The 22,553-nt window shown below is 41.9% G+C and overlaps 1 protein-coding gene across 1 annotated transcript; it reads left to right on the forward strand.

Annotated features, from left to right (window-relative positions):
- Positions 1-768: 768 nt before the first annotated feature.
- LOC310964558 (heparan-sulfate 6-O-sulfotransferase 3-B-like) lies at positions 769-22,109 on the forward strand (the record flags this gene model as incomplete). Its single annotated transcript, XM_083937736.1, has 2 exons — positions 769-1,681; positions 21,344-22,109. Exons 1-2 carry the CDS (start codon positions 1,140-1,142, stop codon positions 22,107-22,109), a joined length of 1,308 nt encoding a protein of 435 aa, XP_083793862.1. The 5' UTR covers positions 769-1,139.
- Between the last annotated feature and the right edge of the window lie 444 nt (positions 22,110-22,553).

A 22,553-nucleotide genomic window follows, 5' to 3' on the forward strand; every position in this document is an offset into this window, starting at 1 on the left:
CTAGGTGGTTCTTGTTTATTACTTGTATTTTGTTTCATTTGGGCATGTTAGGGGGGCACCTGAAGTTATGCAGGTAGGGTGAGCAAAAGGTTTTGAAGCACAGGATTTTCTTTGTTCTTTATTTGCTCGCTTTTTGGTTAAATAAAACATTTTTTTTTGTTGGAATCGGAGATTTGTTTGGACCTTGTGTTTTTCCCCATGAACTCGAACACACCGCAACCCGTGGTGCATCAGTGGCCCTTTGATTGGTATCATTTGAAGTTTGATTTGAAACTTTTATTTGTTTGACAAACGGCTACCACAGGAGCAGAGTTACACGTTTCAATAAAATTTTGTTTTTAAAATGAAAGCTAAACCTTTAATGCCCCAAGGGGAATTCGTCCTTTATTGAGCAGCAACACACAAGCACAAAAAAAACAAAACAAAAACAGAACCTTTCTGTGAAAAGGCAGGAGACGCAAAATTGATTATTCTCACAAGGTGCAATAAAGGCATAGTTCTGATTGTTACTGTTTTTTCTGAAACAAATCAACACACAAGAATTCCAGAGTTGTTTTTTTCTGACAATCAAATAAAGCCACTTCAATTAAATATGTCCATCATCATTTGTATCCTATTTAAAGCAGTTACTGTACATGTTGCAACGTGTCGGTGCAGATCTTATTTTGAAAGGACTGACCGGAAGTCCCCGTGTGTATTCTCTCTAGCCTGTCTCCGGTGGTCCCCGGCTCAGATTCCGATCAGCACTTGACTCCTCCGGTACAGCCGAGCCCGAGCGCTCCTCACGCGGGGATGTGCCGTTGTCGCGCGGACGTCTTAAAAAAAGGTGTCATTGCGCGTGGCTCGTGCGGCCGCTTTGACCCGTTACTAAAAGGAGAAGATGTGCGTCGGTTTTAGGCGGGACACGAGTGTTTAGTGTGTCGGAGCTTCAAGTTTGAGTGAGCGGACCTGTCCCCGCGCAGGACGAGGCCGGTCAAAGCTGCAACGGGGGGATGTTCGTGGCTGACGGCGGGGCTCAAACTCCCGGTTTGTACCGACTTAAAAGTGTAGCGGCAGGATGAGACAGGGGGGCAGAGGAGCGCCACTCGGACATCACGTTACCGTTAGTGCCGGCGGAGTGATTTAGTGTTTGTTTCACCATGGAGGAGAAGTTCAACAGACTCGTTTTCATCCCCATCGCGGCGGTGCTCTTCTTAATGATCGGGTACCAGTACGTGTGCCCGGCGGACAGCAACACCTGCTACTTCCGAAGTGACGAGAAAGGGCTTTTCCAGCGGTATTCCTCCGGGTTTGAGTTAGTTTACACGGAACCGGAGGCGGACGAGGACCTCCCCTCCAAAGTCACATCCAAATTTAACTTCACGGAGCGGGACTTGGACCGGCACGTCGACTTCAACATCCGGGGAGACGACGTGATGGTGTTCCTCCACATTCAGAAGACCGGCGGGACGACGTTTGGGCGGCACCTGGTCAAAAACATCCAGCTGGAGCAGCCCTGCGACTGCATGCCCGGCCAGAGGAAATGCACCTGTCACCGGCCGGGGAGAGCCGAGTCGTGGCTCTTCTCCCGGTTCTCCACGGGCTGGAGTTGCGGGCTACACGCGGACTGGACCGAGCTCACGAGCTGCGTGCCGGTGGTGATGAACAAGAGGGACAAAAAGAGCGCCCCGAAGAGCAAAAGGTGAGGGGGGTGAGGGGGGTGAGGGGGGAGCTGCAGGACAGGTGCAGGCACCGACGTACAATCGAATACATGTGCTCGTTCATTTCAATGTGGAGGAGTAAACGTGACTTAAGTCTCAATAAATCTATAAATAAATAAATACATAAATGCAGAAATAAATGAATAAGTAAGTAAATGCATGCATACCTCATTAACATGTGGGCACAGAAATACAGAAATAAATAAATGTAGGTGAAAAAAAAATGTAGAAATAAATGAAAAGCATTTATTTATTTATTATTTTATTTATTTATTCATATATTTAGTAATGCATTTATTTATTGATTGATTTATTTGAATGGATCTATTTTTATACATATTTTTTTGCATTTAGTTATTCATTTATTTATTCCTGTATTTATTTATACATTTATTTATGCATCCATTTATTTATTTTGCATTCATCTATTTTTAAACATTTATTCAAGCATTTATTTGTTTATTAATTCATTTATTATTATTCATTTATTTTGTATTTCTCTATTTTATACATATATTCATGCATTTATTTATTTTATTTATTTCAGCATTTATTTATTTTTGTATTAATTAATTCATTTATTTATACATTTATTTATTCATTCATTTATGTCAGCATTTATAAATTTTTGTATTAATTAATTCATTTATACATTTATTAATTGAGACTTAAGTCGTGTTTACTGCTCCATAACTCACTGGTTTACTCGCACATTGAAGTCATTCATTTACTCAGTGGCCCTTCGGAACAGAGTTAAAAATGAGGCAGACTAAAGAGCAAGTAAAAAACTACTGAGCCCTTATCAGTGACATAAGTCTTGAACCTTAACCCTCTGCTGCACACATTATGGTAAAAAAAATCCTCCTATCGTTGGAAAGCTGGGGGCTCTGATAATGTCCCATTAGACTCACAGAATGTCCCTGCCTCCGTTTCATGTGGATTTCAGGTGTTCATGTTCATAAAAACATCATTAACCAAGACCTTTTTACATTACAAGTCCTTCACTGAGCATAATAATGTGCTATAGTACTGTCATAGCCTTACTGCACAAGAGAAAATATCCATTTATGTTTTTTCTTCTTAAAATTCCATCAATTAGTTTCTTTAGAGGCTCATGCACATGCACATGTTTTTATTTTCAAGGTATCTCTATTAAAACATGCCCCCCTACACACGTACTTGATACATACTCACTTGTGCATGTCATCGGATTGTTTAAGGACATATAACAACTTTTTATGTAAAGGAATAAAACAAAATTGGGTGGGAGGGGTGAGGTACTTAAAGGTATTCTGGAGCCCGAGGAGAGGACAACGGTGTGCAGTACAGGGTTAAATAAGTTATAAGAGCGCACCAGCACAGAATCCTGAGTGTAACTGAAATGATGAGTCAATTCACAGAAAATGAATGCGTAACAGATTTGAAGTAATATATCGAATAAACAACAAGAGAAATTTTGTCAGTCGATTGGAGTGAGTTTATGAGGTTTTACCTAGGGCTCAACAAGAACAGTTAACAGGTTGCCATTGGCGACCATCTTGAGAAATTGGCAACCAACTCCTGGCCTTTGGTTTCCATCAGTGGCAACCACTTTTTAGCATGAATAGGGACAACAAACTGCAATATGTGCATCGCAAAAAAAATACATTTTTAATAATTGTTGCTTTGGTTAAATTGGTCAGAACCAGACCCAGGTAACCAAAAGCTGATGCCTGGTTGCCAACCTGTTAAACCGCTTTGAAAGCTAGTGTTGAGCCCTGCTAAGTCTAAAGGTAACTGGATGATTTAACGATGTAGATTTTGGCACAAATTTCTCCCTGGCTGTCGATTTCCTGCGGGGCTGCTCGTGCCAGACATGTGTGTTCTTATTGGCATGTAACGCCGCATATGGAGCTGTCAAAACCGCCGTGTTAACATGCGCGCCACATGGTATGTCAACACCAGCAGACGACTCCTCGGGCATAATCATAAGCAGATAGCAGACAGGCCGCGCCCCCCCTCCCCCTGAAGGGCTGTTTCAGTTTCCTGTAATTACAGAACCAATACAGCTAAGCTTAAGGGAGTAAATCACTTAAGAAGGGCACGGCCCTCTGAGGTGTGCCGCCTGCGTGTTGAAGCCAATTTGCCTTGCAGTTGGTCCAGAGAGCAAATCTCCATATGTCACAGAGAGCGATAAAGGGGGCCAGGGAGCGCCTTCAGGACACCTTCCGATCCATTAACCGTCCTCCGTGGCAGCCATCAGACTTAATTTAACGCTTTTTAATAGTTTGTAAGAGCCATACAAGCACCACGAGTGAGTCAACAACACTCTAGTCAACACTTGTCATCTCAATATAATAGTCGGTGAAAAAGCAGCGTTCAAAAGTGACACTTAGCCGTACAGGGCTGACTGCAAGGCGGACACGAGTTGGTTTCATTTTTCAAAGATGGGGCCGTGAAGCAATTTCCCCGCTAACAAGTGTCGATTTTTTGATTAGGGGAAGTGTTTATTAGAGGGTGCTGTTCCAATCAGAGCTCATGAGTGGCGAATTAACTCTTGTGGTTGTTGACTTACACATTTCTCCGCGGTTGGTCGCAGCAGCAGGCAGTATCTGGAAACACCGCACCATGTGGTCTTTAAGAGAACTCTGCAGCGTCGTGCTCAAGGACACATTTGTATCCGCTGTGTTTAATGGCATTATTTAAAAATGTGCACATTTTTGATACATAGGAAGGAATCAAATTGAGCCAAACTGCCCGTGAGTCATCACTCAATCTATGTCTATGGATTTGTTGGACAGTCGGTTATGAGTCACAGCTCTTTCAACAGCCCCAAATCTGCCACAGAAAGTTCACATTTCTTGGGTATAACGCTTGGTTGATTTTCTGTCCACACAGGGAACAAAAATATATCTAAGAATATCAAAACCATCGGATCGCCCTGGAAATAGGCGATCGTATTAAGTCAAACCCTCCTGTTGCTTTAGATTAAACCTGCTACAAAGAGACGACGGTTGATTCTGCACTCGATGATGTGTTGTCACCGGGTTTCATGTTTCCGTTTAATCAAACCTGAAAGCTCCTTGTCCTGTCACTTCGGGCGATGTAGCCCCGCCATGACGGACTGAAGTCTAGGTCTATTTGTGCTTTGACACGTTACCGCTCAAAACCCAAATCCAACTCCAAGAATGAGTCGTCTTATACAAGTCATGTATAGCAATGGGAACGCAGACAGTCAGGGATCAAACATCGTGGGAATGGATGGCGCCCACACCTGTCTTAAGGCTACATCCTGTAGAGTGTGATGTAGTTTACAGAGAGAGTCTTATCTCAGCCCTCTGACCCTACACTGGTTTATTGAACTTACATATGGCATTCCTACCAATCCCTCCCAAAGAGTACATTTCCTTAAACACTGAACTTAAGTACTTTTTCTTTACTACACATAAAATGCAAACAAATACATTTTCCATCCACTAGGTTTATGTGAATATTAGGGCATTTTGCGTGTCAAGATGAACTGTTGGTGGCCCTAATTCTCCAGTTGGATGCCACACTGTCATTCAACCACTGCAGAAGAACGTGTGCCTTACTAAGATGTTGTAAATAAAAAAGCACAAGTCAAACCGAACAAATGTTTTTGTCCGCCGCCATTTTTCTTGGCTCTTCAGTGGAGCGGAGGCTTTAGTCCGATCTTCTTGTGAGGTATTAAGATTTATTTTTTAATCACTTCTCATTTCCACTCAGATGAATGGAATCTTACTTTGTGACAATCTTTAAAATGGAGGCTCTAAAAAGGCAAACTGGTTAAAGAAGTGTCGAAACACTGCGTAAGTATGCAGTATTTCTCTAACCAGTTTAGACTCATTGATGATTTGAAGCTGGGTGCACTCATCCAGAAGTATCCAATACAAAGATAAGCTAAATCTCATTTTTAATATCATTCAGAACATTATGAGAACCCCATTAATCATCTCAGGACCCGTCAGAATCATCTTGTGACCCTCTGGAGGGGGCCCGCCCCCTTGTTTGGGAACTACTGGACTAAACAACCTAACTGTATACAGTAGCTACACCTGCACCAGCTACAACCGAGAAACACATGGATGCATCTGTATGCGATCTAAAAATGTCATATATTACATGTTAGACACAGTAGACATTTTTCTGCAGAACCAGATCTTACCAAGTAAAAATGTAGTTAAGTGCACTGAACCCCCCACCTGACTGCCTCTGCTACCTACTCTCCGTCCCCTAATGAAATACAGTATATTTGGGTCTCAGGGGGGTCGCGAAATGAGGTAAAGTGCGTCTAAAAATACTTTGGTGTACACCTCATGTCCAGGGGACCTGACAGCGTTTTCACAAGCTACACCGACGTCTGCACTCCGTCATGGTCCGTGTATTTGTACAATATGCGGCATATTACTGTACTTCTTGAAATATGAACATTTTGCACATGGTGTATGGTGTCCAGTTGATCCTTTATGAATACAGAAGCATCCGCCTGCTTCTGAGCACTTCACAGTCACCTTGAAATCACCTCTCTCCTACTCACCCCACCGTGCAAACACACAAACTAGAGATTAGGAAAACATGGTACAAACGTTACATATTACTAATGATGTTTTTTTGTATACATATATCTGCTTTGATTGTGGGTCGTTGATAAGTAGATACAGTACATGCATTAGAATGAATATTAAGAAAATGAGAGAATGAGCACTAATTAGCTCCTTGGTTGCCAGATGAGTTGGCACAGCAACCAGTTCCAGTTTGTTAAAGTTCAGCTAGCGACGCTTCTTTCGGAATTAGTGGCATGGCTTTAACGCATCCAGGTCAAGGCAGATCAATTGCTTCAATGTGGCTCATTTTGAGAGTTTGCCCACAATTTTTCTGTAGTTTGCTCTTTTTTACTTCCTTTATCTATTCACGTCTGACTAAACATGCTGCATTAACTTGCATTTATCCATCAGCCCTCTTTTTCTCTGGAAGTTTCCCTCCTAATATACAAACTTCAGTGAGTAACACACGGCCGGTTCAAATCGTTTTTGATGGGCACACTGCTGGTCAGAGGCTCCTGCAGGGCTCTGCTCGCAGCAAGGGGGCCACAGCATTCACATCGCAGCGGGCTACAAAATTGCTGTGCAGGCCAGACGTCAAACCTGCCTGAATTGCAGAGCTGCCCTATTCGTCCTCAGCAGAAAGCCTCACACTGAGCAGTCAGAGAGTGTAACCTTATTACTGACCTCATTATTTCAGATTAGGGCAAAGAATGCAGGCTGGCCAACACGCAGATCAGCCTGAGCCTAATTAGCCCAGTTCATTCCAGACAGTTAAGGTGGTTTAAGCTATTAATTTGGCAATGGCACCCTATTACTGGTGGAGATAATGACACTAAAAGGATTCAAATATGCAAAAATATGCAGGAAGATGACCAGGTTTAGTAGTCGCACAGTGACGATGAAAATGTTTTGGTTTTTTAAAAGTCAAAATGCAGTTTTCAAAATGCGATTTTCTGTTTTAAAGCATGTTTCACTGAGACACTTAGTAGCCTGGTTGCAAGTTTCTGACATTAATCTCCCCTCGCAGTCATAGTGAGTCAGTTTAAATCCTCATCTACAGAGAGCCATATGCAGAGATTTCAGAGACGGATGTATATTATTGGGAGCGTTTGTTCAGTTTGAAGCAGAAAGCATTTCTTAAATGCTTTAGGCGTAATACTGCCCTTTTACTGTCAGTGTTGCTTTACGACAGTAATGTCAGTCTCAAAGCGTGCACACATAGTTACTTCGAGCTGCTGACAGCCATTAATGGTTGTAAAAACTCAATGTGACAAGAACACTGATTGACTTTCAGTCCAAACTGCTCCTTGAGGATTTTGTGATGCCTCAAAGCGAGAATATGCAACTTTTTAGTACAGAAATAACACATTCTTCCTCTAAGTAAGCAGTAAAATTAACCTTAGCTTGGTCTGGTATGACCACTATGGCGGCTAAATGTTAGCTATTGCTAGCAAAGCTTAGGTAAATATGACACTAAGGTTACAGTGGGCTAACTTTATGACTGTGCTTCTTACAAGGGCTTAAAAAAGTAGCATTTAGCATTTTCCCATCACTAGTCAAAAAGTTACATTGTCTCACTGTAATGGCAGAGGTTCTAATATTGGTGAGTTAGAGTCTGTACACTTCAGGAGACAGTTAGCATCTCAGTGAAGTTCTGACTCGTCACTTCTTGTGGGTGGAAAGGTAGGCCCGAACAGTACCTGACATCAGACTTCTATTTTTGGTAAAGGGTGAATGTACAGGTCTTTGGGGCGATCCTATGCCGCAGCATGGTGCTGTGATGTAGAACGATGAAGCGTTAAAGTCTCTTCATCTTTACATGACACTACCTGTATGGAGGAGGCCAAGGCAATGGCATCAAATGTTGGCTAATGAGGTATAGATGTGACGTGCTCATTTTTTATGCGTTACAGTGTGTTTTTTCACACTTGTGACAACTTAGCAGCAACAGCCTGTCGGTGGCGTTTGTCTGAATCTAGAATATCACCTTTTGAATGATTTGGCATATTTTAATTTATGCCAATATCACGGGAGATGTGACAACTTGTCTCACAGTAGAATGGAGAGAATACAGTATATGCAAATAAAACAAACATAATGCTGACTGACCTCTGACTTCCCTGTGAATGGAGACAAGTATCAATGTCGGCACCAAAGGTTATATTCACACTTTAAAAATAATTTTGTCTTTGGATTATCAGCTTTATTATACCTTTGAATTGTCAACTTGACATTTTGCGACAAGCTCAGGCCTATTTTCTTTCTTGTTGAGAGAGCAAGAAGGAGAAGAAGATTGATAGCCATAGCCTACCACTCTCAAATGTGTATGCTAAATATGAAGCTAGCAGCTAGTTAGCTTAAAAAAAATGCTTAACATGGGATTCAGCTAGCCTGGGTCTATCCAAAGTTGAAAAATGACTCAACATAGGCTATATCTTTTATGTTGAATATGTAGGCAACACGAACAAACCAAAAAAACCCACAAGTAGTGGTTTTACAGGGAGTTATGTGCTGGAACATTGTCTCGGCAGGGCACAGTGACTTCCTAGAGTCTAAGATAAGCTAATTGTATGCTAGCTCTAGTGTGCTACTCTATAGTCGATATTTTTAAGACTCATTTTTTGCTTTAGAGCTGACATTGCTTTCATCATTATGCTCCCTACAGTTATGAACTGCTAGCAACTCCTGTCACAATAATTCACACACTGCGAAGCACATACACAGTCTCTTCTTTTATCTTTTAGAAGCAATTATAAATTTCAGTTTCATTCTTCAGATGAAGATGAAGATGAAGTTACATTACCCTATTTATTTATACACCGGGCACATTTCGGCGGTGTCCTGCTGTGTTCATTTCATATCTGAAGGTAAAACATAAACACATTACAGCAGATGAACGGCCGTGCAGTCGTTTGCAGGAGTGTGAATATGAACTGGTTTCTCAAACCTTATTCTGATGTTTTTCCATTTACAGCTTGTGTTGACACACATACAGTCGGTGAGGTCTTGTGGGAAAATTCCCAAATACCCTGCTAGTAATTACCACAGGGTTCCTATGAAAACACTTTGCAGTAGACAGCATACAACCAACACTTTGTGTTAAAAAATACATCACTTTTAGCCAAGACATCACACAGGCTGAATACCCTACTTTCATATGAACGTCATAGTAAGTATCCTCAGTTAACACTATTACAAAATTTAGCAAGCAGGTTATTGGACGTAGTGTTTGCTTATGGAAGATTACTTATATACTTGTTTTTTTACATAATTAAGACATTCTCTCGTAATTATGCATTCTTTACCCTGATCTTACTGGATTCAAACTTAGATACTTTTAAAATATCCTTGCTTACCTTCATATTTATGAACATTTCATAAAGTTAAGGTACGAATCAATGTCTGATAATTATGAGAAAAGCACTTTATAAGTAGGGATGGGAATTGAGAACCGGTTTAAGTTGAGAACCAGGAACAAATCCTAACCAGAACGTATGACCCCGAGCTTAACAATCCCTTCCATTTCCACTGCGTCCACCTGCGTGATTGTCAGCTGTGTGTCTGCCGGGCACACCACGTGCGCAGACCGGCCAACTGCCAGTCCTATGAATTGACATGTGTTGTGTAACTCTTTCCACTGTACTAGCAAGTCGGGTTTGTGGTCTTTTTTCTGCAGTACAACTATTCCCTCATTTCATCTACACTGTGTTCAGACTCAGAGGATAAAACACTGAAAACCTGCCTGCCTACTTTTTGTCTCCCACACAGAAAATTGATCAGGAATCAATAAAGAATCAGAGCCATGAGCAGAATTGACAAGAACATTTGTATCAATATACTCTCATCAATTTGCATCCCTATTTATTATGGACAGAAGGACTAGAGCCCCGCCCACACTCAAAGATTTTTCAAGTATTGAAAGGTGTTGAAAATGGGAGAGACCCCGCACGTAACGACATGCAATGGTACATTTAACTGTTTTGTTCCTGTAGTGTGTGGAGAGCAACGATTTTGCTAAAACAGCACACCAAAACACTACCAGATTACATTCATGAGTTCCGCCTTTCCATACCGTAAATCTTGCACGATCAAAGGTGACTTTAGAGCAGCGGTGTCAAACTCAAATTCACAGTGGGCCAAATTTAAAAAAATGGGACAAACTCAATATCTACAAAAAAATAAAAAAGACTGCAAATGTGCATGTTTTCCCTTCTGTCCAGATGTGTAACAGTGAACCTTTCCAGTGCAGGTCCTTGTTCTTGTCGTGGTGTTTCTTCTGTTTTATTCTTTGGTTACAGCCACGGTGGCTCTGTAGACGAGACAAACAGGTCTCCACCTTCATAAACAGATCATCTGCCTCCCACCGGAGTTGAAAGCTCCTGTTTTCCATCTTTCTTTGGGTCATTTTTGGGGAGGGGTGGATTAAGTTTGTCTGCAGAGACTGGTAGCATGGGTGCTCATGTTTGTTAACAGAAAAGTAGACGTGCATGTGCTTTATACTCACAGGCCAGCTCTCAGAGAACCTTGATATTATCTTGCGGGCCAAATATAATTACACTGCGGGCCAGATTTGGCCCACGGGCCTGAGTTTGGCACCCCTGCTTTAGAGTAAACAAATATTTTAGCTTGCTGGGGTTCAGACCTTAGAATCCGCCCACTCCGCAGAGTTGAGTGAAGATGTTAACTGACAGTTCTGTCTGATAACAGGCAAGTCTTTGCACTATACTTGTACAGAAAATCCACACTGATGGCAGAGGCTAGTACCATGCGAGGTGCAACGGCACGCCACTGACATTACAGTTGGCAAGCACGTAACGTCATGCTAGCAAGATATAAAGTCAATAACGGTAGACAGTTAACCTAATTTGACGGTATTCTGTCAGTATGCCATCCTTCTTCCCACGTGATTGGATCCTCGGCGTTCCCGACTCACGAAAGGATATCAGATCCTAAGTATCGGACGTTTTTGTCATAAGCAATTTGAAATTACCATGGATTTCCGAGCAGATTAGGGGATTTATATAAAAAACAAAAAACCCTTAATACCTCATACATCTTTACTGGATTCTTTTCAATGATTGTACAGTGAAATATAGGATCAAGTTCCTCATACACAAAGTGTTCTTGTTAAATCAGACCCCTCAGAGCGCTCCCTTCATGACGGAGAGCAGCGTGTTGTATTCATGTGTGAAATGTGAGATATTCAGAGGATCTTGGTAATCTCCACACTCCTTAGGGGGATTAGGGGCAGTCGAAGACAGGTTTTATTATACGGGGGAGGAGAAAAGGGGGGGGGGTTAATCCAGAAAGTCCAGATTTATACAGGAACCTGTCGACCGGATTGAGGATTTCTTTTTACTAAACAGGTTGTTTGTTAAAAGAGAAATAAAAACCATCACAGAGAGGAAGTCTCTACGATTATTATTACGTGCTGTGAAAGTGTCTCGTGGTTTCTCTTTTGTGCTGATAAGACGTTCTGTAGGGTGGATGGTGGATAAGTTATTATGGGATTAAACGTTTCATGGCACGGGGACCGCATCCTTCACCTTTCTTTTTCTGGAGGTGAGCCTTATATAAGTGTGGGATCTGGAATGCTGTAAATTAAATCGAATTATCAAAGTCCTAATGATAGGAAGGATACAAGCTGTTAATCTTTTTCAAAGACTCAACGCTGCAAGAAAACATACAGCACAGGGTCGGACACGGCCTTCACGTACTGCTCAGATTGGACTGCCTTTCAGAGATTCCTCAGCAGTTTGTGTGGGTAGATGTGACCTTTGCGGAGTACAGTTTCCCATTTATCCTTTCCATATCTGCATGGACCTAGAGGGCTGGCTGACACCTCACAAAGCCGCAAAGATTAAGATGTCAAGGAAAGGTTAAGGCTAAGACGCTAAAGCTACTAAAGCTGCACACACCAGGTTGTTGTGTGCACGAATGTACTGTGCACTACCCTTGCTGTGGGTGTTTTTGAAAAAAACAAAATGAACTCTGGAAACTTTGCTAAAACGTAGAAAGCTCAAATTTTCAATAAATACAGACGGATGATTTTGTCCCCCAGAAGAGTTTCCGCGCAAATATGGTTTTGTATTCAACACCCTGGTTTAATTTGTTATTTTGACTCCTGCAGTCCATCACCTAGTTTTCAACAAAACCACATCTTCACACCCTCGCCTGCCCGGACACCTCGTCTTTCCGCAAGCGTTCTCGGTTCCCTCGTCTTCACATCAGCATCCCTGGGGCTTTTCCTTTATCGCCCAAAATAGCATCTCATATCTGCAACCGATGAAGATCACAGTGCAGCGCTAGTCTCCTTAGTCATCATTTCTCTCACACTGCTGTGCTTTGGTTTGATTTATTTAGTAATGTTACCTGACAATATTCCCTATAAACTGGGTTATGTTGCGGAGAGGAAGGTGCTGTTGACGGATCATTTAGGGCTGAAGCAGAATGTTGTATGTGCTTGTTGGATGGTTATCCCGCAGTGCGCAGATGGGGGATAGGGATCATTTTGCTTGTAATTGACACACAAAGATTAAATTAGTACGAGAGAGAGAATCAGATGAGTGAAAATGGATCCTGATTGACCTCTAGTTCTAAAGACTTAAATGATGAGACTCCCGTGGTCTTCGTGCAGCTGCTGCTTCACTCAGTCATCTTGATAAAAATCCCCTTTAACAGGCAGACCTGCTGTTGCTTAATCTGTACCCTGTGACGTCCATCTTTCATTCATCTTATTGCCAGCCTCATTTGCTTTTTTTTTTTTGGAACTTGAGCTCCTCTGCGTTTTTTTTCTATAGAAGGGAGAAGTCACTTCCTTCCGAACCTTATTTCTGAGAAAATATGTACGGCAGTGAAATACAACACATTACACACCTGAGGTTTGTCAATTTAAAAGATCATTTTGCAAGTTAAGAAAGTCACAGTTTGTCGTAAAAACTGTTAAAGTACAAGGCTGGGAAAATACGTAATTAGAAAGACCACTCACCCCAAAGTCGCGTGTAGGTGTGGATTGTCCCGGGATGTGATGTTACTCACACGAGCAGCGGCTCTTGCTTGTTCTTTCACTTCCTGTTTGTTATAAAGAGTTGTTGGATAAAAGACAGCAGGCAAGGTAATGTGACATGCGTTGTGGCACTTAGCTAAGTTAGCTAGTTAGCGAGCGGGCTAAGCTAATTAGAGCTAGTTCACTGAGCGGTTTCACTCAAAACCAAGTGGTATTATGACAAACCTATGATCTAGTGTGACTTTCTTGACTTGCAAAATTCTGTTTTAAATTGACAAACATCCTATGCATAATTCTTGGCACAACTGAAACCCGATCAAAAAATAATTTGCCTCTCCCCATTTACTACTAGACATATTTTGGCTTACCTGAAAATTGATTCTGATAAGCATAGGTAAACACCCCACCAATCCCAATAAAATGGCAATGTAGAGAATATGAGAATTTTTGAGAGAATCAAGTCAAGAATGCCCGAACCAAAAGTCAAAAGAGCGTGAAGCAGTGGACTAAAAAGTAAATGGAGGTACTTCTCCAGGAAGTGAACGCCAAAAAATCTGTCATGTTTATTAGCAACAGTAGACCGTATATACAGTACTATAAAGGAGAAACCCAGCCCAAAGTGTTGGCCGGAGCCATTCAGCTCACCTGGTAAATCGCGCGCCCCATTGTTCAAAGGATGAATTCTTACTGCTCCATCGAGGGTTCGAGTCCAGGCCTTTGCTGCATGCTGACCTCTCTCTCAACTTTCACCCATCTCTGTTCAGCTGGAACATCCAATAAGGGCTAAAAAAGAAAGCCCAAAAAATGATTTAAACAGACCTATTTTGGGTTATTATCAATTTAAAAGACCACATTGCTTCGTGAAATAATGTGAAAAATGTTAGAAATACCAATGTGATTTAAATCCTATAATATTATACAACTGTATAATTGAAGAAAGTGCAATAACAATTTGTGCACAAACATCCGTGAGTCGATTCTGTTCTTACCGTAGAACAAGAAAACATTGCAGAAAGTCAGAATTTTGCGTGAAAACTGCGCGAAAAAAAGAAAATGTTTAAGAACGGTTGGTTGGTGAGGGGCAATCTGCTGAGAGATGCTTAAAGCCCCTATAATTCTCTGCACACAACCCCTTTCAAATTTGATCAGTGGTTAATAAGAATATTATGAGGCACAGCTTTAAAAACACATGTACTCATCACATACATTTATATTTTTTTAGAAGTATATTTTAGATACTTATTACGTATAATTTAGATCACATTGAAGACATTTTTTACAGTGTTCTAGGCTGCAAATGGGGTTTATTATCTTCTTATTGATGTGAGAAATGAGTGTGATGCTGTAATCACAGTCAAAGGAGCATTAAAGTGATTCTTTCAGATAATAATTGCTTCTTGCAAGAAATGGTAAAGGAATCCCAGGTGGGCAACGAAACACCTTAAAAATGGATTTGCTCCAGCTGTAAAAGTTATTAACACCCTGACTTCAGTGTGAAACCGACGTGCAGTCCTGTGTGTGTGGTTTCAAACGGGCTTCTTCTCCCAACTCGGCTGAAAGAATGGCTTCCAAAGTGATACTACGTCAAGGGCGCTCATTTGGACCGTGTGAAGTGGAGCAGTGAAACCATTCTTCAGATACGCTTCGGCCTAAAAACGACATGATGCATTTGCAATTTTGGAAAAATGAAATGATACGATTGTTGTCCGTTCAGATTCCGTACGGGCTGCTTTCATCAGCGGCACCATAAATAGTTTCCATCAAGGCTTTTATCATGAGCCTGTCGGTGTCCTTGATGGTAGTGAGTGAATTAACAAGGCAGATATCGACCGTTTGCTGTGAGTTTCCTCTGTAGCTTTTTGATGGTGATTTAGAGAGTGAGAGAGAGACAATCGAGGAGAGAGACGGAGAGAGGACGATCAATAGTGTTTGCAGGTTTGCTGAATGGAGAAAGGTGACAGGCAGCGAGAAGGGCATGGACGAGGCATCGGATTGATCGGTAGCAAAATGCGACAAGCTGATTTAACTTTACCTTGAGGAACAACCACGCGTGATTACTCGGGCACTGCGTGTCGGCAGTGATTGTGCCATCATTTGACAGAATGTCTGATACATTCACTCAAATCTGAGAACATCAGATTGTTGACTTGATCGATCAAGTATCCGAAAACATCGAAAGTGTTCCCACTTTGTCCCGTTCGGGCCTGAAAGACGTAAAAGCCATTTAGTGTATTAGCAAAGAGCTCAGTCACTGGCATGGAATAAAGCGGGTGGATGACAGATGTTTGAGAGAGAGGGATGGTTAAGGAAGGCTGTTTGTGCTCATCAACCAAAAAAAAACGTTACGCCTTCAGTGTTACGTTGAAGGCCTTTCTTCCTTCGATGTGGAATTGCAATATAGAAGCACCAGAACAAGCTGCTATAATCAATATTTTAATATAAATACTAGATCAAACTACTACGCGTCATATGAAGGGGGTCACTTGAGTACGAAGCTACAGAGAATTATCACCCGACACTGCGTACACCTCAATTAGCAAGAGGTTTAGCGTATTTTGGCTAATTGTTTTGCTTCATTCTTACCAGTCTCACCCGCGTTGTTTCAAGACCAACTGTAGTTACGTTCCAGGTATTTTTTAGCTAATATTTATGTTCGTTCTTACCAGTCTCACCCGCGTTGTTTCAAGATCAACTGTAGTTACGTTCCAGGTATTTTTTTAGCTAATATTTATGTTCGTTCTTACCAGTCTCACCCGCGTTGTTTCAAGATCAACTGTAGTTACGTTCCAGGTATTTTTTAGCTAATATTTATGTTCGTTCTTACCAGTCTCACCCACGTTGTTTCAAGACCAACTGTAGTAACGTTCCAAGTATTTTTTAGCTAATATTTATGTTCGCTCTTACCAGTCTCATCCGCGTTGTTTCAAGACCAACTGTAGTAACGTTCCAAGTATTTTTTAGCTAACATTTATGTTCGTTCCTACCAGTCTCATCCGCGTTGTTTCAAGACTAACTGTAGTTACGTTCTAAGTATTTTTTAGCTAATATTTATGTTCGTTCTTACCAGTCTTATCCGCGTTGTTTCAAGACCAACTGTAGTTATGTTCTAAGTATTTTTTAGCTAATATTTATGTTCGTTCTTACCCGTCTCATCTGCGTTGTTTCAAGACAAACTGTATTTACGTTAAGTGTTTTTTAGCTAATATTTATGTTCATTCTTACCAGTCTCATCCGCGTTGTTTCAAGACCAACTGTAGTTACGTTCTAAGTATTTTTTAGCTAATATTTATGTTCGTTCTTACCAGTCTCATCCGCGTTGTTTCAAGACCAACTGTAGTTACGTTCTAAGTATTTTTTAGCTAATATTTATGTTCGTTCCTACCCGTCTCATCCGCGTTGTTTCAAGACTAACTGTAGTTACGTTAAGTGTTTTTTTAGCTAATATTTAGTGTAGCATTTAGCAGCTAAAGAGCTAAACAGAGCTAAAGGGAGAATGAATTTTGGAATTACATTAAGGAGGTGGCCAGACATGACTTTAGATAAAAGTTGTGTCTGCTGGGCTGGATGTGTACGTTTTTTTTTTTGTTTTTTTTTGCTAACACGTTAGCTATATTAACTTTAACTAGGTGATATTTTGTCAGTGTTGTTTCCAGCATGTGTACGCTCCAAAATGGAGAAAAGAAGTTATCACGGGTTGGGAAGACATTACATTTTTAAGGGAAATGTTTCTATTTATCAAACGGGTGGTGAAAAATCAAATCTGATTGGTTCATAGCCATGATATAAGAATCACATACAATGGCTTTGATGCCCAATTCTGTAAGTATAAAAGAAATAAATGTCACCTTGAAACTGTTATAAATCCTCTTTTCAAAGCCACTAGACTCTTTTGACAAATGAAGTAGTTTTACCTTGCAGAACACAGGAGTTGCTATTTTACCGCTGCCTTGAACTGTTAGTTTGCTTGTGTTATTGTGCGACTGATGAATGCTAGCTGCCATTGAACTAAGTTCCATAGCAACTACCTCATTATGTGCAGGCAGTCAGCCCAGGACACATTACCCTTAATAAAAATCTAGAACTTTTATATTGCCATACACAATGGCCGTTTTATAAAAGCAATAGCTTACTTGAGGCCTAGATATGGTGTGATTATATCACGCTGACGCCATGATTAGGTTCTACCTGAATAAATGTTATAAAATGCTCGATCAAAAAGGGACGATTCCTGTTTCCTGCGTGACAAATCCTCAGCCACTCACCCAACGAGTAATTACTCTTGACCTTCATAATCTGACCCTGCCTCTGTGACACGAGTAAGAGGAGAGCTTTGACATTTGCTGCTCGTTGTCAATAGGTCACGATGAAAGCACAGACGCAGAAAGGCGGGGTTGGCATGGACATTTATTGATCTGGCTGTCTTGCGGTTAGCTGTACAGATAGATGATAGGCACGGGAGGAGGAAAAGACTGAGCTGTTTTCCAGGAAGTACAACAAAGGCCGCTTTGTGAGGCGCGTGTGTATGCCCATCCATCTGGTGCTGTCCGTTCAACCCGGCGAAGATGGCAGGGTAATTCACTTAGTTTTCACTGTGGATGGCCATTATCTCTGGGTGGTATGGCTGTCTGCGGGTGTGTTCTGCCATGATATCATCATGACACTCACTTAAGTATAGATCACAGCTGATAGATATCTCCAGTCTGGCAATAATTGCTCAATTGCGGACCTTTTAAGGCTGTTGGGCTGTGCACTCTTCGCTCAGTAAAACAACTTCTCTCAAAATTAATCTAATTTCTCAGTTAAGCAGTGAAATCGAAACAATCACAGCTGTACAGATGCCCTTAAGTTAAGTGTATTATTGTCACATACATGTATGTGTATGAGAATCAAACTCTTACTGTAAAAGCCCCTGTCTTTACGTCTGATAGAGCAGATTTAGAACGAAAGGACCTAAACAATGGCAATCAATGCATTTTGACAGAATGTATAAGGTTCGTGTCACAAAATAACATACCTTTCTTAAGCATATATCACCCACAAGTATGTAATATTGAAGCATTTAGTCCAAAAATGATTGTTTTTATATAAGAAAGGGAAATATTCTGCCAGCTGAATAAGACAAATCTACCGTATCAGTCTCTTTTAAGAAATGACTGCAGTGAAAGTGTTTGATGAAGCTTTTCATAACAGCTTTTTAATCTATCCTTTGTATAAAAAAAATGTAATCAGGAGAAGTTTGGGTTTTTTTCCCCCCCTTGAGCTATGAACAGTCAAAGAGGAAATGTTGCAAATGCTCCTTGAACAGGACCCAAATGCCCACAGCAACAGCTAGGTAAAGAACGTAAAAGCAAAACTTACTGAAGAGTTGGCAACAGGCTGGTGGGCAGAAAAGCGCTCTGTAGTGGGCAAAAAGTCAGAGGAAGGGGTCATTATCAGAGCAGGCAGGATCAGGAGGACAAAAATGCTTCAATCTGCTTCAGCTGGCAGTAAAGGGAAGGGCAGGTAGACTGGGCAGCTGATTGGAATGAAGAGCAGGTGTACAGGTGTGTGTGGAGGTCTGCTGATGTCGAAAGGTGGCAACACACTGGGGTCAACTGCTGGACAGGGAGGGGATTACACACTCTGAAATGACAAGATATTAGGGACCGTATGAAAGTGATAAGGGGAGGAAGCAGGTGTCAGAAAACGGGGAGGGGTTTTTTTTCTTTTATTTCCCCAATGAATATTGTAATTCAGCCTCCACTTGTTAGATTAATTGTATTAATTTAAAGATAGAAATAGTTACAAAAAAGATGGCTTTCCCTATGTGCCCATAAAGGTGTTTTGCCATATGCTCCTTTATAACAAGAAGCAGTATAAATATAATATTATGCAAGTTCAGCAACACAGAGTGACAATTGTTCCACTGATCAGTGTAGAGAGATGAAACACATAGCTAGGTTAGTTATTAATATGATCAGTTCTAAGTTTTCAGTATGTGTTGATCTGAACACAAACTTAACCTTCCCTTATTCCACGGTTAAGTTAACCGCACTGTGACAACAATGCTAGCTATCAATTAGGACATTACTATTTGCATAATGCTAATTTAATATTGGTGGCACAAACTGAATATTCTATTAAATCAGGTAATATTCTTTAAAGTCTTATATTATACCAAGTTACTGGAGTATTAGGTTATTGGAATGAAAGAAGAAAAAAAAGTGAAACGTAAAGTAGTGTACGCCTAACCTGACTCCACCAGATGGATTGATTCACATTTGCTCAGCAGATCCATTTGGGAACTCTCGGTCGGAGATCTTTTGGGGAGGGGCGAAAATCCTTGTTGCTGATTGGACAAACCATCTGTCTATCACCAACACACGGGCCAAAGCAACCAATCAGATGAACGCAGCACGTATGACGTACTAACAGCATCGAGGCAAAGCTCAGAAAGGAAACAACATGTCAGTAAAGGATATTTGCCGTTTGTGTAACGTGAATTTACGGATAAAAGGCAGAATTGCAAGAGCCCGGTCCATATTCAACAGAAGGATCACAGAGAAAAAAGAGTTAGTGAGCGGCTTACTCCTTAACTGCGCTCATCTCATCAGCAGAAGCAGCAGGGAAGCCGCCCTGTTGTTTACACTGAACAGTCGCTTCTGGTTGCGTCACACTTCGACCCGCCTCAAATTCAACGCTGATTGGTTCAGTCGTTGGTCACCAGACTGATCTGCGAGTGAAATATAATGGAGCTCGCTCAGGATCAGGATGGTCTACGCCCCCTCCCTGCACCAAGCATTTTTTTGTCGGTCCCTTCGTAACTTCAAATGTCAGAAAGGTTCATAACGATTAACATTTCTCCCCCCATCTTGTGTTAAAAGAGGCCTTAATATAACTGTGGAGGGCTTCAAGGTTCATCAATTTTTTTTGTATTTCACTGTACGGGATGTGATTTTGGGAGCCCGTCCACATTCAGTTCACAGGGACATACTCAAAAGAACACCAACAGGTAGACCAAGAAAGAAGCATCAACAAGTTGTAAGTCTGTGTGAAGGGAGAAAATGGAAACTAATCACTAATTGGGTTTCCATAGCAGCATTGCTGGAAAATGTCCTTGAATCTGAATTCTTTATTTAGCGGTTAAATGAAAACTCCCAGAAAATAAACTTTAGCCTTGAGAAATGAAAGCAATAAAAAGTTCAGCTTTTTATTCGGTTGCTATCTGACACTGTAAGGTCACAGTGATCTTTGCGCGCAAGATGAACATTTTCAATTTTCCTTTTATCTACGTTTTTTTTCCTCCCTTTTTGAAAAACCTTTAGAAAATGGCTGAAATCCTCCCAGTGCTGACTCCTTCAGTCATCTCGCTTATGCCGGTCATCTCTGAACTCAATAGATAAGAGCTGAAAGCTGTGTTTGTCGGTTGAAAGGTTTTTCCCGCAGCTATGTTACAGCAATTTTTGAAGCGTCATTCGTGGCAGATCGGAGCGATTCAGAAACGCGAAAGGTGCAGGAGACAAAAGAAAGTCATTACCAGAGGTACGCAGGAGCAAATTGGTGTGACAAAAACAAATATAATTGCACATCTGCGGGATATTAAATGCTATACCTGCCCGGTTTGCGTTGCTTTCTATGTCATTATTATCTAACACCCTCACACTCGATGATGTGTTTTTCATTTAAACCCTAACTGAGTGTGCTCTCACATCACCATGTATATTTTTCCAGTTTTAAGGTAGTTATTCCTGCTCATATTTCTTTTTTAACTTTTAACAGCAGGATATGAGAAATGTGCTGCTTAGTTTCATCCTGCTCCGCTGTGTTGCAAATGTGGCTCATGGTGTTTTGCAAGACAAGTTTCTTCCACCTCTGTATCACTGCACACCAACTCATACTGTTCTAATTCAGTCTATTCTGTTTTGAAACAGGGTTATTTGACTGAAATTAAATCCAAAGTATACACGCAAAGGTTAAAAAGTATGTCTTATGCTAATGTAGCCTAGGCGTAAGCTAGCTTAGCATAAAATGTACTTTTTAACCTCGTGGCTCTAGGTTCATGTTTAGCGTATGCGTGCTGGACACCCCGTCTTATGTATCTCTCGTCTCTGCAGGAATTTCTACTACATCACGATGCTACGCGACCCAGTGTCGCGCTACCTCAGCGAGTGGAAGCATGTGCAGCGGGGCGCCACGTGGAAAACCGCCCTGCACATGTGCGACGGCCGCCCGCCCACTCAGGATGAGCTCCCCGCCTGCTACAGCGGCGAAGACTGGACAGGTGTGCCCCTGGCCGACTTCATGAGCTGCCCTTCCAACCTCGCCAACAACCGGCAGGTCCGCATGTTGGCCGACCTCAGCCTGGTCGGCTGCTACAACATGTCGTCGGTGAGCGAGCTGGATCGAGGGCGCGTTCTGCTCGCCAGCGCCAAAGCCAACCTGCGCAACATGGCTTTCTACGGCCTGACGGAGTTCCAGCGCAAGACGCAGTACCTGTTCGAGCGGACGTTCGGCTTGCGCTTCATCCGGGCCTTCACGCAGATCAACAGCACGCGCGCCGCCAGCGTGGGAATCAGCGAGAAGGTGCGGTGGCGCATCGAGGGGCTGAATGCCCTCGACGTGGAGCTGTACGAGTACGCCAAGGAGCTGTTCCTGCGGCGCTACCAGTACAACCGCCAGAGGCAGCACCAGGAGGAGCGTCTGAGGAGGTGGCAGGAGAGGCAGCAGAGGCAGCGGATGCACAGGACCTATCTTGCTGAGCTGTGGAGACTAGGAGGAGGAGGAGGAGGGGGAGGGGAGGAGGAGGAAGAGGAGCAGATGAAGGGGCTTGAGGAGGTAGCCACTACAGAGGACTACAGCAGCCAGGTGGTGAGGTGGTGAGGAGGACACAGGAACTCAAATCCCCAATGAACTGATCGCTGTTTGACTCATTGTGCTTTACTCTCCTCTCTGTCTTTCCTCTGCTGTGAATCTGCCAAAACCTCCTGCCCTCATAGCCCCATAGCTTTTTGTTGGACTGCCAAATGGTGTCTTAATATTTATGATGGATGTATTGGTCATGGCAACGTATTTTTTTTTCTTATGGCTATACTTGGCACCGCAGTTGTGAATTGTATTTATTTATTGAGCGGTGAAACTGTTTCTTAAATTTTGCTAATAATTAGTAGAACTGAAAAAAACAACACAAGGACACTTTGAGTCAAAAATGGCGAATGACTTGAAGGACCCTCTGTCATGTTTGTGATCTAGCGCCGTGTTGATCAGTGAAGTCTTGTAGTTAATCTGTGGTGTTTGGCTTCATAAGAATACTAAAGCACAAACTTG

This window comes from Echiichthys vipera (assembly GCF_963691815.1).
Source record: "Echiichthys vipera genome assembly, chromosome: 23".
In the NCBI taxonomy this organism is placed as follows: Eukaryota; Metazoa; Chordata; class Actinopteri; order Perciformes; family Trachinidae; genus Echiichthys; species Echiichthys vipera.